This window comes from Lates calcarifer, linkage group LG2 (genome assembly GCF_001640805.2).
Source record: "Lates calcarifer isolate ASB-BC8 linkage group LG2, TLL_Latcal_v3, whole genome shotgun sequence".
NCBI classification, from domain to species: Eukaryota; Metazoa; Chordata; class Actinopteri; family Centropomidae; genus Lates; species Lates calcarifer.
The window spans coordinates 1720345-1735361 of record NC_066834.1 but is presented as its reverse complement, the minus strand read 5'-3'; the positions used below and the strand labels follow the sequence as shown (position 1 = coordinate 1735361).

The 15017-nt window shown below is 44.1% G+C and overlaps 1 protein-coding gene across 2 annotated transcripts in view; it reads right to left on the bottom strand.

Annotated features, from left to right (window-relative positions):
* Nucleotides 1-205: 205 nt before the first annotated feature.
* dennd5a (DENN/MADD domain containing 5A) overlaps nt 206-15017 on the bottom strand; it is a 29301-nt gene continuing 14489 nt past the window's right edge. The window contains exons 5-24 of one of the 2 annotated variants that reach the window (XM_018688578.2): nt 13704-13891; nt 13042-13350; nt 11774-11989; nt 11451-11685; nt 11009-11092; nt 9837-9987; nt 9649-9742; nt 8704-8835; nt 8433-8585; nt 8249-8336; nt 8076-8163; nt 6048-6176; nt 5513-5634; nt 5269-5414; nt 4339-4457; nt 4072-4253; nt 3822-3904; nt 2950-3073; nt 2277-2445; nt 206-1699 (exon numbers count right to left, since the gene is read on the bottom strand). In XM_018688578.2, coding sequence (XP_018544094.1) covers nt 1516-1699; nt 2277-2445; nt 2950-3073; nt 3822-3904; nt 4072-4253; nt 4339-4457; nt 5269-5414; nt 5513-5634; nt 6048-6176; nt 8076-8163; nt 8249-8336; nt 8433-8585; nt 8704-8835; nt 9649-9742; nt 9837-9987; nt 11009-11092; nt 11451-11685; nt 11774-11989; nt 13042-13350; nt 13704-13891 — 2996 coding nt within the window. In that variant the 3' untranslated portion in view covers nt 206-1515. The remainder of the gene's footprint in view (nt 1700-2276; nt 2446-2949; nt 3074-3821; nt 3905-4071; nt 4254-4338; nt 4458-5268; nt 5415-5512; nt 5635-6047; nt 6177-8075; nt 8164-8248; nt 8337-8432; nt 8586-8703; nt 8836-9648; nt 9743-9836; nt 9988-11008; nt 11093-11450; nt 11686-11773; nt 11990-13041; nt 13351-13703; nt 13892-15017) is intronic. The other variant, XM_018688580.2, reaches the window with a different exon arrangement.

The following is a 15017-nucleotide window of genomic DNA, read 5'->3' as shown; positions in this document are numbered from 1 at the left end:
AAATATAAAGTGGGGCCAACAATCATTTTAGATTTGGGGCTGCAACTAACAATTAGAATCATCATCATTTAATAATTTACAAGAAAAAAAACACAAGCAAAAAGTATTCAGTTTACAATCACTAAGATGAAAAAACAATAAAATACTCACATTTATGAAGTTGTGAGCAGGTCAGAAAACAGCAGATAAAATAATAAAAACCCTCTTTAACGCATTACAGATGCTTTATTCTTAATATATTTTTACACTGTACACTGTTGCTCACTTAGTAAACACTACATTACACAGCTATGTCAATAAATGTACAACTGTATTGGAAAACAAAAATATATATCTCCCAAGATGCTCATGTGTGAGTCGCACACAGACGGGTACAACACAGTCATTCCAGACATTGTTGGCACAGAAAAGAAGTCCTTCACATATCAAATCTCTTATTCAGTTCGATGTATGTAACGGAGGAGGGCCTGGTGAAATACCTCAAGACACCATGATATGGAGTTTGTAGGGGGCTGAATCTTCTCTGGTGGATATTGCATAGCAAGAAACCATGATGACAAAAATCTGATGGCGGGGGAAGAGCGGTCCTTTCTGCGTCCTTCATCATGAGCAGTCTGCACAGATCATCACACTGTCTTTGTTCAGAGAGGAGGGCAGATGTAGTGTAAGGGGACAATGACGGTGGTCGGAGGTATTTACACGAAGGCTGTCGTCGTGATCAACTTTGCACAGAAAGCTGGGTCAAGCATCGCTCGGAGGACTTTGTGTCTGGGAACACAAACCTAAAACTTGGGGGATTTTCCTTTATCCAGCTGAGTATTTCTGTCCATCACTGGATACAGGCTGAAGCCACACAGTCTTATTAACATGCAAGAAGGATCATTTTCTCTGCTGAGGGTAAAAGATTTGCATACTTGTACTTTTCTCAGGGAAAGGCCTGAATGTGACGGCCTTTTTATTTCCTCTGTCGGTGAATCATCTCCCACTCTACAAGCCTCCCTGTCACACACATACTTATAAAGCATACTTCTACATCATTTGCTTTAAGCTCTGCGTTATGACATTGGAATCTGAGTTGACAACAGAGCAAGCAACTTGACTGATTTAACAAAATAATACTGTTTTTCTCTGAAAATATATTAACAGTTTTGATCCTCGCTTTCCCTTAAATATAGCCATTGTCAGCAGTTCACGATAACAATGAAAATATTCAGCTTTCAATAAAACGTTATAGCACAAGTAGGTCATCGTCAATAATGTGAAAATCATGGTTCATAATAGAAAACATATTTTTAACATCTAATGGCAACATCATTGAGGATAAAAATAACAACATATCTTGAAAGGCTCATTGCACTTAATATATGGCAAATGTAACAGTAGCTTTAATATAAGCCAGAAAAAGTTCTTTGTTCAAGTCTGTTTCTGCATATAAAAGGTTCCGTTACTCTTCTTAGTGGTCCCCAGTGATCTTCCTGTTCGGGTTACAACTGGCGGGAGGTTGGTTGGTTTGGTTTAAATACCAACGCCTTTGACGAGCGAAGCCTCCAGGGTGATGTTGAACTCCTGCAGAGTTTGTAGAACTCTGATCAGAGAGTTCACCAACGAGCGGTCTTTAATCAGTGCAGTGTCCTCGTACATCTGAGCCGTGATCGGACAGTCGGCGAGCAGAGCGATCCAGTGATGCAGCAAATGGTCCCTGCAGAAAACAGACAGAACACACACGTGTGAATTAAAACTAAAAAATACAGCTGATTAAAACCACAGCAGAATAAAAACTACTTTCAAAGTCACACTACGTTACATTTTGGTTAAAAAAAAAAAAAAAAAATAATGATTATTTTCATTATTGTTCAGTCTTATTTTATGTGATGATGTTTAGTCATGATTTTTGTTTTTAAAATGTCAGTAATGAAAAATGTCTTCAAATTTCTTCTTCAAAGTTGTGTCATGCCCACAGTCCAAAACACAGATATTATGGGCGTAACGATTTTGAAACTGAGAGCGAAACCACGACACAAACGTCCACGTGAAGTCAATATGAGGGCACATACACCCTTTTACAGAGAGGAAGAACTAAAGGAAATCATTAGAATATCTGATACTGAAAGAATCCTCTGAGGAGAGATCGTTTCCACTCGCTGCAGGTCAGTTACAGAGCAGAGCATCCGCAGGGATTTCTGTCACTACGAGTAAGTTTCACTGCTCTGAACTTTCACTGAACCTCCACTCCATCTAAATATGTTTTACAGGGTTAGTGAGTGCTGCCTGTTTACCTTGCACCCAGACACACGAGCATCTGGAACTTGCCGTCCTTGCCGATGTTTCTGGATGTGTTGTTGATGGCGCGCATGAAGCGGCAGAAGTGGCGCACTCTGCTTTGCCAGTTTTCATCTGGAGTCACCTCCCGCTGCTCCGCACTCTCAAAGTACACCTGTGCCTTTTCTGTTAAAGCAGAACAAGTGATTGATGCTTTCATGTGAAGAAAACACACCAGGTTAAAAGCTGTCTGTAAAAAATGTTTGACAAGAAATTCTTAACACAAGCTCCAACGTATTTGTTTTTTTTTCTGGAGCTTTTGCCCTGATCTCATGGCCTTCCTCAGCTGATGTTGCTCTGTTAACATGGATATGGTTTAGTTGTAAAACTAAAGACTGTACTGTTGTTTCCTTCTTCAGGAAAAAGAATCAATATTCCTGGGTATTTCCCAAACCAAAATACACCGCTCTACCCCCTCCATGTTCCAAATAATTGTTTTGCAAAATAAGGGGAGAATGAATGATGAATACTCTGCTTCTGTTTCATGTCATCACCCTCCTCAAAGCCACAAAGGAAGCAGTGTATTTACAGTAGCTGTGTTTCAAGGGTCTGAGTTTGAAACTCAAAACTTTTAGATTTTAGCTGGAATATGGCTTTAAAGACTTAGGGAGGATGATATAAAGTCTTTACCCAAGAAGTCCCAGATGAAGACATTCTTGAAGAGTCGTGGTGATTTGAAGCCGTGCTGGAAAACTTGCTCCAGAGCCCAGACGAGGCCGTACTCCCCACAGAGGAGGAGGGTCAGACTGCCTCTCTGTCGAGAGCAAAAACAACAAGAAAATGTTCATAGTTAGAGAGAGTGAAGGTTGTTGTTCGCTTACAAATGAGAATATAATGGAGCACTTGGCAAGTCCAAGTGTCCCATTGAGAAACTGACTCAGCTGCTATATTATCTTGCAGGAGAAGTGGGCTGAGGTCTGTAGGTGCAGCACAGGTCGTATTTTATCTCAAAAGAAAACAACTTTCAAGCGTTAATCGAAACGATGAGAGGGAACTGCTTTTAGATTCATGAGGGAAGCTTCTGTTGTTTTCTGACGATGTGGAAAAAAAAGAGCAGCTTTCAGCATGAGGGTAAAAACGCTATGAGAGAGGCATGTGGGCAGATCATGGCACTGTACGTGACATAATACATACATACACTATAAACAGTGACAGAGACAAAGCTCATTTCAATTTTAGGGACCATTTTTACTCTTAGCAGCCATTGTTCTGTCAGGACTGTAAAGAGGTAGAGCAGGAGTGAAGGGGATTTCCCTGTTAAAAAAACCTTTGTACTTTAAATACACAATGATACACCTGCTTTAATAAGTAATAATTATCAGTGCTGGTGTTTTATGTTTGTGCCTCTTAGAATAACACCATTCTGTAACCCAGTAATGTGTTTAAACAGTGTGAATTATACGACACAGCTCAGAGACCACCAGAGCAGAAAGCTGCTTCTTTTCATACGTGATGAATAATAGAGCGACATGTTGGGGCCTGTCTGGACCGCCGTCTCTCACCTCCTTCTCCGGCTTGTGGAAGTGCTTCACAATCCCGTTGATGGCCTCTCCCACTCCTTCCTGGATCTGACCTGTGTTTAACTCTGGGTGAGAAGAAAGAAAGAGGCAAACAAAGATACTGTGAGACAATAAAAGCACACACACACACACACAGAGAAAAAATGATTCCTCTCAGCTAGAATATAACAAAACATCTACACATCACTGCAGCAGAACAGATGAGTCATGGGTGTGCAGCTGAGTGACTTACTTGGTTTGCTGTTTGGCGAGATGGTAACAAACCTCCTCATCATCCCTGGCGACTGCTGCATCGGGGGCGTGCGGCACATCCTCTCATCGTTCTCTGTGCTGGGGGTCATCAGCTCTCCCACCAGGATCCTCTCCAGACTGCCGTCATCCACGCCTTTCCCCAACCACCGGCCACACGGAAACCTGCCCGACAAACGCAGAGTTCATCTTTAGAGAATCGTCCGTTCAGAACCACGTCAGGTGAGTTTTCCCCGTCAGGTGTTCTTACTTGTAAGTGTGCCCTGTGATTTCGTTGCGGACCATAACACACTCCACCAGCCACTTTGCGTAGAGCCCCGTGTTATCGTGGCCCATCTGCACTGTGGTGAGTTTCCCCAGGTTTTGGCACTGAGAGAGAGAAAAAAGAAAAAACTAAATTCAGAAAACAGGACGTTAACTTTCTGTTAAAGGATAGTTCTGGTTTATTTTGACTTGGTCTTATTGTTTTTTACTAGATTGTTGACTGAAGAAAAACAAGGAAAAAATTCCACTTTACCAGAAAACAATGATGAACTAAATAATTACCTGAGCTGTCCGCTGTAAACAGCCCACACAGTTTTTGCTATTGCCACATAGCCATCGTTAGCAATAACAGCAGTCTAGAAGAGACGCTGCAAGTTCAGCACCAAACTTCAATCCTTTATTCGCCAGGAGCTGCCTCTGGCAATGTTTTCCTTCTATTTCCATCACTTCTTTTCTTCTACTGAAGTTAGCATGCTAACTAGCTAGCCCCGGCCAAGCCAACCTGTCCCATAACTTTTCGATAGCAACTCCCCAGACTGTCCTGAAGAATTAGCGCTGCTCAGAGGGCGTATCCTAACCTCCTGTATTGTAAACGCTGCCTGTGGAGCTGTAGAGTCTGATCTGTGCTGTCATGCCTCCTGCTGCTCCCACGATCCTGCTCGACGTCTGTTCTTACATTTAAAATGTTTTAGTCTTATTGGTTGCTATTACTATTATTACTATTATAACTGTGGACCAGACCTGCTCTGTATGTACACTGCCTTGACATAACGTCTGATGTGAAAAACTGAAGAAGAAACCACATTTGGAGCCAAAGACAACTCACAAATCAACAGAAATTATGATTAAAACTACAGAAATAAGACCACAGTTGTAATAAAGTGGATTTAACCTTCAATAGAAAATTAACACCAACCTCAAAAGTGATCTCCAGAGTATTTCTGGGGACCTGCAGGACTCCGGTCTCTGCCAGCTCACCAGAGACACACACCCAGGGGTTGGCGGTGAACATGGAGCCTCCCAGCTTCTTACTGGGAACAACCACCACGTGGTAGGGGATCACTGGGAGACAGAGGAGAGGGAAATGTCACATGAAAACATCAGACAAAACAGTTCACTGACAGCGTCGTCAAGCTGTTCGGCATCAAAGTAGGACTCACTGATGGTTGTAAAGACGTTGGTGAAACAAAAGTAGTCGACGGCGTTAAAGGACAGGAGGTGGTAAAGAAACTGCTCCTTCTCATCGTCACAGCGGAGGAAGGCGTAGCGCTTGTACAGTTTTCTAAAAGGAGGAGAAAAGATTTGTTGAGTGTAAAGATAAACCTTGATGCTTATACCCTGTGGCAGATAATATATCAATTTTGGGGCAAATGGATGATAAAGTGTGAATAAGTGGAACAACTGCCATGGTAAGGTCACGGAGGCAGAGAGAAATCCCTCTGACCCAGTTCACCACTCAGATATCAATTATGAAGAGGGCTGTGAATAATTTATGCAGCGGTGGACTGCAGCATGATGCTTTGCAATTTCCAAAGAGTTAATGTATTATAAATGGGTAGATCGCACGTCATCTTTCATAGGAGACAGACATTCCTCCACAAACACAGAAAGAGGGTCAGGATGAGAAACCAGAGGAGGCAGGAGGAGACGCTCGGCGATCTTTGAAATGTGTTTTCAGCGTGTTGTTGTGCTCACTTTGTAAGCTCGTGGTCTGAAAGCAGCTGCTTCAGGTGTCTGGACAGCAGCTTCTTCTCCATGGAGAGGCGAACCCAGGCTCTGGCCTTGCCCACATCCGTCTTGATCTCACTGATGTTCTGAATGTGTCTGAAAAACAAAACGGAGCAGAGAACATATTTATGATTTACAACATGTCTGAGTCTTTAAATGCATCATGAAGATCACTGAAGATGCACCTGTAGTCTGTGCACTTTATGTGATATAAAAACTGAGAGCTGCTTTCATTATAAATCTATCCACTGCTTCATAAGACACCAAAAAATGCCAGAATAATTTTTCTTTCTTTTTAAAGTGACGTCTTAAAATCAGTTTAATTTCCAGAGATATAACATTACCACCAACAGTACTTCATAAATCTTTAGAATTGTGTCTCGGCCTGAATCACTGTTCCAGCCTCCGTCTCTGAGTCGGTCCCATGCCGTCGCTCCGAGCCACTATCATGCCTCCGACGTCCAGACACATTCCCTTCCACTCCACCTGTGCCATAAGCTCGTCTGCTGAGAGCGCTTCACGTCTCCTCCACCTTCCAACCCCCTCCCCGTCTCCACCCTCTGCGCTCGCTCACTCGCTCGCACCGCGTAACCCAGTTTCCTCTGCTCGTTATCTCCATGGCAACAGAGGAAAACATCCACTATGTGCACGACTACTGTTAACCTCTCACCTAGACAACACCGGGCAACACAGACATCGCTAATAAGCTTAAAAAACGTGAGGACTCTGAATGTCAACCCCTCGTTTTTAGTAAAAATATTTAATCCCGTTAAGACAATACAATCAATTATTAAACTCGTTAAGGGCGACGGTTGCTTCTGCTTACGATGATGGTGTCAGATGTTTACATGAGAGTGGAGGAGGGTCTGTCTGTCAGCCCTGAGCTGACCCCTCCTCTCCCCTCAGTCAGTCTGGCGGGGGGTCTGGTAATTAGGCTGGAAGTAACGTGTTGTTTCACAGACTCTGCGCTGCCTTCACGCAACACGAGCCTCGACTCCTCAGCTCTGGCTGCTGGGTACGGAGGGTAACGTGGCGACAGCGATGGCTGCCATCACGGCGTGCAGGTGTGCCACAGGAGCTCTCAGGGTCAGTGAAAGGCTTAGACGTGTTTTTAACAGAAATATGACGGAGAAAAAATGACCGGGAAAACTGGGCCACCACACCAGCCTCAGGGTCTGCGACTGTGTGTAATCGCAGCATCACCAGTTTATGTCTGGCTTCTGTCTCTTTCCCCTTGTTACTGTTTACTGACTAATACATGCAAAACGTGCAGAGATGCTTGATTAGTCCACCGACAGAAAAAAGATCTGGTCCCAGCTTCTCAGATTTGAGAACTTGCTGGTTTTCTCTGTTGCCTCACTGAATATCTTTGGGTTTAATCAGACAAAACAGGACATTTTAAGATGTTACCTCAGGCTCTAGGACCTTGTGATGGGTGCTTTTGTTTTCTGACATTTTATGGACCAAACAATGATTTGAAAAATCTAAATAAACAGATAAAACAGACTAGATTAGATTGAAAACAACCATAAGCTGCAGCTCTATTCAGGTGTATAAGAGTTAATTAATCTGTGGAGAGGAATGAATCTGACCTGAAACTTTCCTGTCAGACCAGTTACTTTAAACAACGCGCCACTACAACTAATAAACTGTGGATCTTCACACTTTTAATCCTTCTGATGGGAAGACTGAAGACGGAAACGTTTATCAGAGAGTGAGGAGACACAAGTGGTAAAATTACATTAACATCCAACATTATTCATTATAACAGAAATAAATTATTGGTCTTTTTGAGCTCCTGAAAATCCTTTGAGGATCCATCTGGATCCACGTACGGAGCTGATTATCACAGTAAACTCGGAGTACTGACTGACAGTCGACCACAGGGGGCAGTGTTTGTCTAACTTACTTTCCTCTGATGGTGACAGATAATATTAAAACATGTAACGGTGCACAGGATGAAATTCAGAGCCATCCTCCTTCATTCCTCCTCACCTCATGTCCTGGATCAGGGAGACTTTCAGAGGCGGCATGGCTGATCCACCACCATCAGATTTGCGTCTCTCAGTGTCATGAATGAAACCTGGTGCAGGATTAAAAAACAACAGAGATGTTAGGTAATTCCTGAGATGAGAGTCACTGACGTGTTGGTGCGTCTCAGCCTTTACCTGGAGGTCCCAGTCCGCCTGGAGTTGCATTCTTCTTCTCTTTGCTCTCCTGGTAGTGCAGGAGGTGGGACCACAGGGCAGATTTACCCTGGAAGAGAAGGCGCACAGCAGAGTGTGATTATTAGTTCTGTCCACAGCTGTGGAGGATCGATCAGGTGCGCTGCAGAGATGTGTTTTTCCTGACCTGTTTAACCTGCAGCCCGTGGCTCCAGATCCTCTCCAGCAGGTCACAGAGACTGGCGATCAGAGTGTTCTCCTCCACGCCGGTGATGCTGACCTCTCCGTGACCCAGCTCCACGGCCTCCCGGCCCATCTTCTCTACCAGCATACGCTTGGTCTGCAGAGAAACGAGAAGCAATCAGACTGATAATACTCTATCTTTACTTTCTGTCTGCCAACTGCAGTTCTCATTCTTTGCATGTGGAGCTTTAATCAGCTAACAGATGTAGTCAAACCTTGTTCCTGCACTCCTTCAGCAGCCCCTCAACAAACTTCCAGTTGGTCTGAGCGATGACGGAGGGCGACAGGTTGGACAGTTTGGGCTGTCGGATGGTGGTGCCCAGGTTTCTGGCTTCCTGGATGTACTTCTGATAAAAGACAGAGAGAATCAGCAAATCAAGCGAAACAAGAACGTGTCGGAGAAATCACCTCAGCTAACAGGTGGAGTCATTTCACTGAGGAGGGAGGTTACTACAACATTTATTATAAACACAGACAGAGGGAACATCACAGTTTGTAAAAGCTAATGGAGCCTGTCTGATGATGGGGAGCTCTTCCTTCTAGTCCAGGGTCAAACCTGTGCTCACTCTAATATTAAATACATGTATGCCTAGCTGTGATAATTAATACTGAACCAACACCTCAAACAGTATGAGGGGTGAAACTCATAAAAATGAAATTATAAAAACTGAGTTTCCAACATGTTTTTGTAGATCTTTGTTTTCATTACATTTCTCTTGCATGTTTATCATCACTGCTTTGAGTCGTTTCATGTTTATGAGTTCCACCTCATGGTTAATGATCAGCTGCAGGTGGTGAAGGAAGCAGAGGGAGGTAAAGACCACATGGGTGGACAGGTCATGTGGTCTGCTGTCTGCCAACACATACCACGTCCACAGTCACCGACTTTAGACAGGGCTTGAAGGACTGTGAGAGCCAGTAGTAGTCAAGAAAGAGCAGGAGCTGCAGCTCCGGATACAAACACTCTACATGCTGAGAGTGTGTGAACAGTGAGCGGAAAAAGAAAAAGAGAGGCAGTGACGAGAAGTGTGAGGAGACGGGGTAAGAGCGAAGTCAAAATAAAGCAAACATCATGCAAAACGAACAAAGATGAGAAAGCTCAAGCAGTCGGTCTGTTTGAATGTGAGCTGAGAAAAGAAAACACTGCGGGGACCTCTCACCTCTCTCTGGTCGTTGTCTAAATAAAGGTGCTCAGCGTGCTGCTTCTGTCGGTCCCTCCTCCTCCACTGGGCAGGAGCGCTCCTCTTGGTCCATCTGTAACACAAAACAACGAAGCAGAGGTTTATTCTAAGTCTAAAAATGTCCCACAGCTACAAATTTTAATGTGATAATAATGTGAAATATTCACTTGTTGCTGGTGGGCCCGGTGGAGAGCACGTCGGACTGCAGGCGGGGGAAGAAGCCCTGCTCGTAGCGTCCCTGACCGATCTTCATGTCCAGCAGGTGGGGGTGGAGCGCGGTGTGGTCGATCTTCGACACTCTCATCTCAATGGCTTTCTCTGTGGAGACGGTGCAGAGGTCAGCAGAGGGAGTACAGGATAGATTCATCAGTTTCATTCTGTTTGTTCGTCCTAAATCTTTGTGCTGTGATTACGTGTCTTTGGTTTTTGGGCAAAATCGAAATATTAACCATTACAAATGATCAGATCATCAAGTCAAAACTCTGCACGTTGTCCACCCCTGAATCCTCAGACAGCTAAGCATTTAGGACTCCTGAGGGAAAAACTGTAATGACGATTATCAGCCCAATTCACTGTGTTAACATCCTGCTCTCATGTCTCAGAACCACCACAAAAAGAAATATTACTGCCATTTACATGACTAAAATCTAAATGAAAAAGAGATGTATAGAGCTCTCCTGACCTGTCCTTCTCCTCCTCTATCATCTCCAGGAAAACTGTGACTAAGAACCTTTACTTTCTCATTTATCAGCTGATTGACAACAGAAGAAAGAGAACAAGTTGAAACAGAAAACACCCACAGAACCAAGAGAAGTGACAGAGTAAAGGCCCAGAATAGATGTTCTTTTTCTTTAAAGAGTCAGAGCCATGAATGCAGCTTTAGACAGTGTTTTTCTGAAGCCTGGTTACAACACACCCACACGAGGATGAGTTGGGAGAAACACAATAGACATTAAATAGATTACTTCATACAGTGAATGTGAGGACACAGAGGGAGGATGTACAGAGACTGTCTGAAGCTGTGATTCATGGGTGCAGAGAAAAGAATTCCTCACCACCAAATCACCTGCATGCTGTTATCAAGTTATCAGATCACCTCTGTAAAGATCAGTTACAGTGAATTTAACTGTTCACCAAGCTCAGAAAAAGCTGACATGTATGCAATGCACAAAAGGTCTCACAGAGGAGAAAATCAAACACATTTAACGTGAATAATTATCATGCAGATAAAAAAATAAAGGAAGCCAATCCATCCTCTGTGAGTGAACCAATGCACTGCACACACGTTCAGAGAGCTGCCACCCAGAGACGTTTGAGGGAACGAGAGCGAATGTATTACGAAGGGGAGTCTTGTCGTTCTCCAGCTCATGAGGTCCAGGAGCGACAAAATCAGCTTTTTTATATCGTTTTTTTACCAAGTTGTCTGCAAACAAGACAGTAATTATCAGTCAGTTAACTGAAGAGAGCAAGAAGTCAAGAAGTTCACACCTTCAGGACTTTTAAGGTCTTCTTTAATTACATTAACAAAACGTTAAATTGCAAATGCTCTGGCTTTTCACAGGGTCACAGTCCAGCATCACAGAGGTCCCTTTTCTACATTTTCAAACTAAAATCTGCAGCTTTATCAGACCAGAGAGCTGAGGTTTACTGATAAACTGAGTAAAATATTTGGTGCTCTGAAAGAAATCCAATCACGTTCAAACATTTTCCAGAACCTTTTTATATTGTTATGAAATCCACAAAGCTTTCAAGGATTTTCAGGACTGATCTTTTGTCCTTACCCGCTTCTTCGATGTTTGTGCATTTCTGGTACATCGAGGTGCGAAGTGTGGGTGTGCGGACGTTCAGCATGCGAATCTTATCCACACGGGCGTCAAACACCCTCAGCGTGTGCTCCTTCTCCTCGTCGTCATGACAGAGGATCTTACTGTCGATGAAGGAGGCGAACATCTGCGTCTCCAAGAAACGCGACAGGAAGGGCAGGTAGGGCTCCGGCTGGTCTGACAGGAAGGAGGCCTGCACACGAAAAATTCAAAGGGTGGAATTCAGTGGAGGAATAAAACCCTTCACTACACAACGTTATTACCAAACTACAGCATCTTACCTTGTCAAAGTTCTGCATCTGGTCTCGATTGGTGAACCAGGACTCTTTGTCCTGGCTCGGCTGGATGACAAACACCTCGTAGTCTGCGAACATCTGCGTGAACCGGTTGGCGAAGACCTCGCGCACCTGGATGTTGAGCTGGTGCATCTTTAGCTCCTCCTCGTCACACTGAGCCCGCCCGTCCTTATTGCTGCTGGCGTCCTCTCTCGCCTCCAGCTGAGCGTTCATTAACGCACAAAGATGAAATGGAAAAGCGTGTGAGAAAGAAGTGAGATGAAGAAAAAGGAGTTTATTTCTCATGTTATCGCAGGCTGCCGGGGAAGCAGCGGGGGTTATGGGAAAGGAAGTCAAGGACGTCTGTTTTGATTTATGGCCCGAAGCAAACTGAAGCTCTTTTTTTAGCATGTCAGTGGGTCAGCTGCATGTTCACATAACTGAAACACAACATCACAATGACATGAATCAAACTCCGCTAAGATAAGAATAATTATAAGTGTGGACTGACCTCTTCACTGGAAAACTACACACAGACGATTAGCTAATCCACTCATGGAAAACTAACGCTGGCGCTGGTGCATAAGCAGATTAGCCTGCACATACAGAGACTTTCTCTAATTAGCAGCCAATTCATCCATCTATCAGCCTGTAGAGCGAGTGTTTCATCATACCACAGACACTCACGCCAAATGGAGATGAGACTGTACAGATGCCAACTACATCTGTTGATGTCAGTGTTAATAAAGGCTGTCTGTCATCTAGGCTGCGAGATATCGATGGAGAGCATTTTAAAAGCTACAGAGGAATCTCTTCAATATGTTTATTATGATTAAAAATATGTCAGCATCCACATGAACTCCAGCATTTAATAATATAACATGACACATTTGTTTTCCATTTTAAAACACATGTTCAGTGTGTGGCAGGAGGGCGCCCCCTTTTGTTTTCTGTCCTGTACTGCAGTAATGATAATAAAACCATAATGCAATGAACCGCTGCATTTTTTCAGTTCATCACATCCCATGTCCCATCTTCAGTCCTACAATATAGCTGCACATATATGAGAAGATGTAGAAAGATGTCTGTGTATTTAAAGTGCCAATTGAAGCTTTCTCATTACATCATTGATATCCTGCACTTTTACTATAAATGGCAACTATTTCATTTTTGTTTCCAGTCAAACCTGGAGACAATATGTGGACCGATATGGGACAGAGGATCATTTGTGCGGCCCGCCCATTTTTAATTTTCAAGATGACATCATTTCTCACCTTCTCCAGGCTGACACCTGTCCTCTTGACCAGCGCCTGCAGTCTGGCGATGGTTTCGTTCTCTCTCAGCAGGAAGGAGTTGAGAGGCGAGGCCAGGTTGCCGTTGCGCTTGTCGGAGACCACGTCGACAGATCGGAAGCGGTACTTGGCCTGGGTGTCGCTGGAGTGAATATTTCCCTCTGGAGACACGCCAAAGGACATGAGCACCTCCGAGATCTCCTGGATGAACTCCAGCTTGTTGGGAAACTGGGGCAGCTCCTCTGGCAGTTCGATGAAGTGGTTATCGATGTCCACAAAACACAAGTTAGCCTGGAGGACGACAAGGGACGAGATAATTAAGTTTAACAGTAACATTATCACTGCTGCTAGTCCTACAAGTCCTAATACAACGCCTCAAGATTCACCTGACAACACATTGTACCTTATACACGTCTGCCTGTGTATAAAATGGGAAGTGAAGTTTCTAATGTGCTAACTGATGACTGACAAATCAAACTGGCACGCCATGCTGAGAGGAGTCACCGACCCTGAAACACCCCTGTGGAGGAAGGTTAAATATAAAAAGGCACATCAGGAGCAGCTAGATACTTGATGAAAAAATAAAAAAGTATAGTTAATGAAGTTTAAACTCAGTGCAGGAAGACAGCGCGGTGTGTTTGTACCTCCTGTGGCAGTTCTAGTTTGGTTCGGTCATCCTGTCCGTTGGAGTGGAGGCCCATGAGATACGGCACGGGAGCGTCCAGGAAGTGGAGGAGGGAGGCGGGCAGAATGGGAACGTACACATGCTGCCACTGGAAGGGGAACATTAAGGCTGTGATGCTCTCCGCCACCGTCATCAGCCTCTGGTAATCTGTTTCACACACAGAGTGGTATAAACAGCACAGTGCACATTTCAGGATTCATTTCCTGACCTGATCATTACTTTAAAACCCTGGTGATTGTAACGAGTCTGAGTGATCACATGTGTTCATTTTTTCCTGATCAGCAGTTTCAGATCACTGCACACAAATTCCTGTTCACTGACGTGATGAGTGATGTTTTCATTTACTGGACACGGATAGAGGACTTTCAGGAAACGTTAAATCCAAACTGAGAGCAGCAGAAATTCAAACAAAAACATGTTGCACAACTCTTTTACCCCTAAAGTCCTGGGTTGTTTATTCCTCCCAAAACACTTTGGCCAGTAAACAGCATGTGACAGAGGAGTTGAGCAACAGGACAGTCTGTTATTGCAACGGGATTTTCCTCACACGTCTTCTGATGTATGAATTTACTCAGCTGACAGAAATCACCTGCTGCAGGATCACCGAACAATACGACTGCAAGTTTCTCCAGTCCTTTTCTGCCCTGTGTGTTTCAGGATTCAGGCTGGTTATCTTTGTTATCCTGTAAATGTAGGAGTGGAGTTGGATCAATGACCAACCAGAAAGGAATTATCTGTGATGACACATGAGCTGTGACCAAATTTAAGGAGTGGATCCTGTGAACATTTGGTGTAACAGGATGACCTGACCTGCGCCTTATCAGAGACTACAAATGCAGCCAAGAGTTGGGTTGAAAAATGTCTGAATTTGCTCAACAACTCTGGTGTTTAACTGTCACAACTAACACTGTGCACTCTGAGCCTGCGGCGTTAAACTCGCCCCTGTTTACCGCTGGTATTTTGAGGACCATGTAGTGGTGATAAACGTCCACATTCTTTAAATGTCTGCTCGCCTGAGCACACTCGGCCATCTGATCTGAGCAGGAAGTGGTCTGGAGGTCCTCTGAGGATCCAGACTCTGAGCTGTGACACAGCCACAGTCAGCTGATCCTCTGCCGGACGTTAAATTCCTTCTTCGTGACTCCATGCAGAGACACTCCTTCATGTTCAGGGTTTGCATCTGCATTCCTGCTCTATCCTGTCAACACCTTCTGTACATTCAGCAGCCGCTCTGCCTCTCCTCTTACGGTGCCAAAACAAATACCATTCCTTC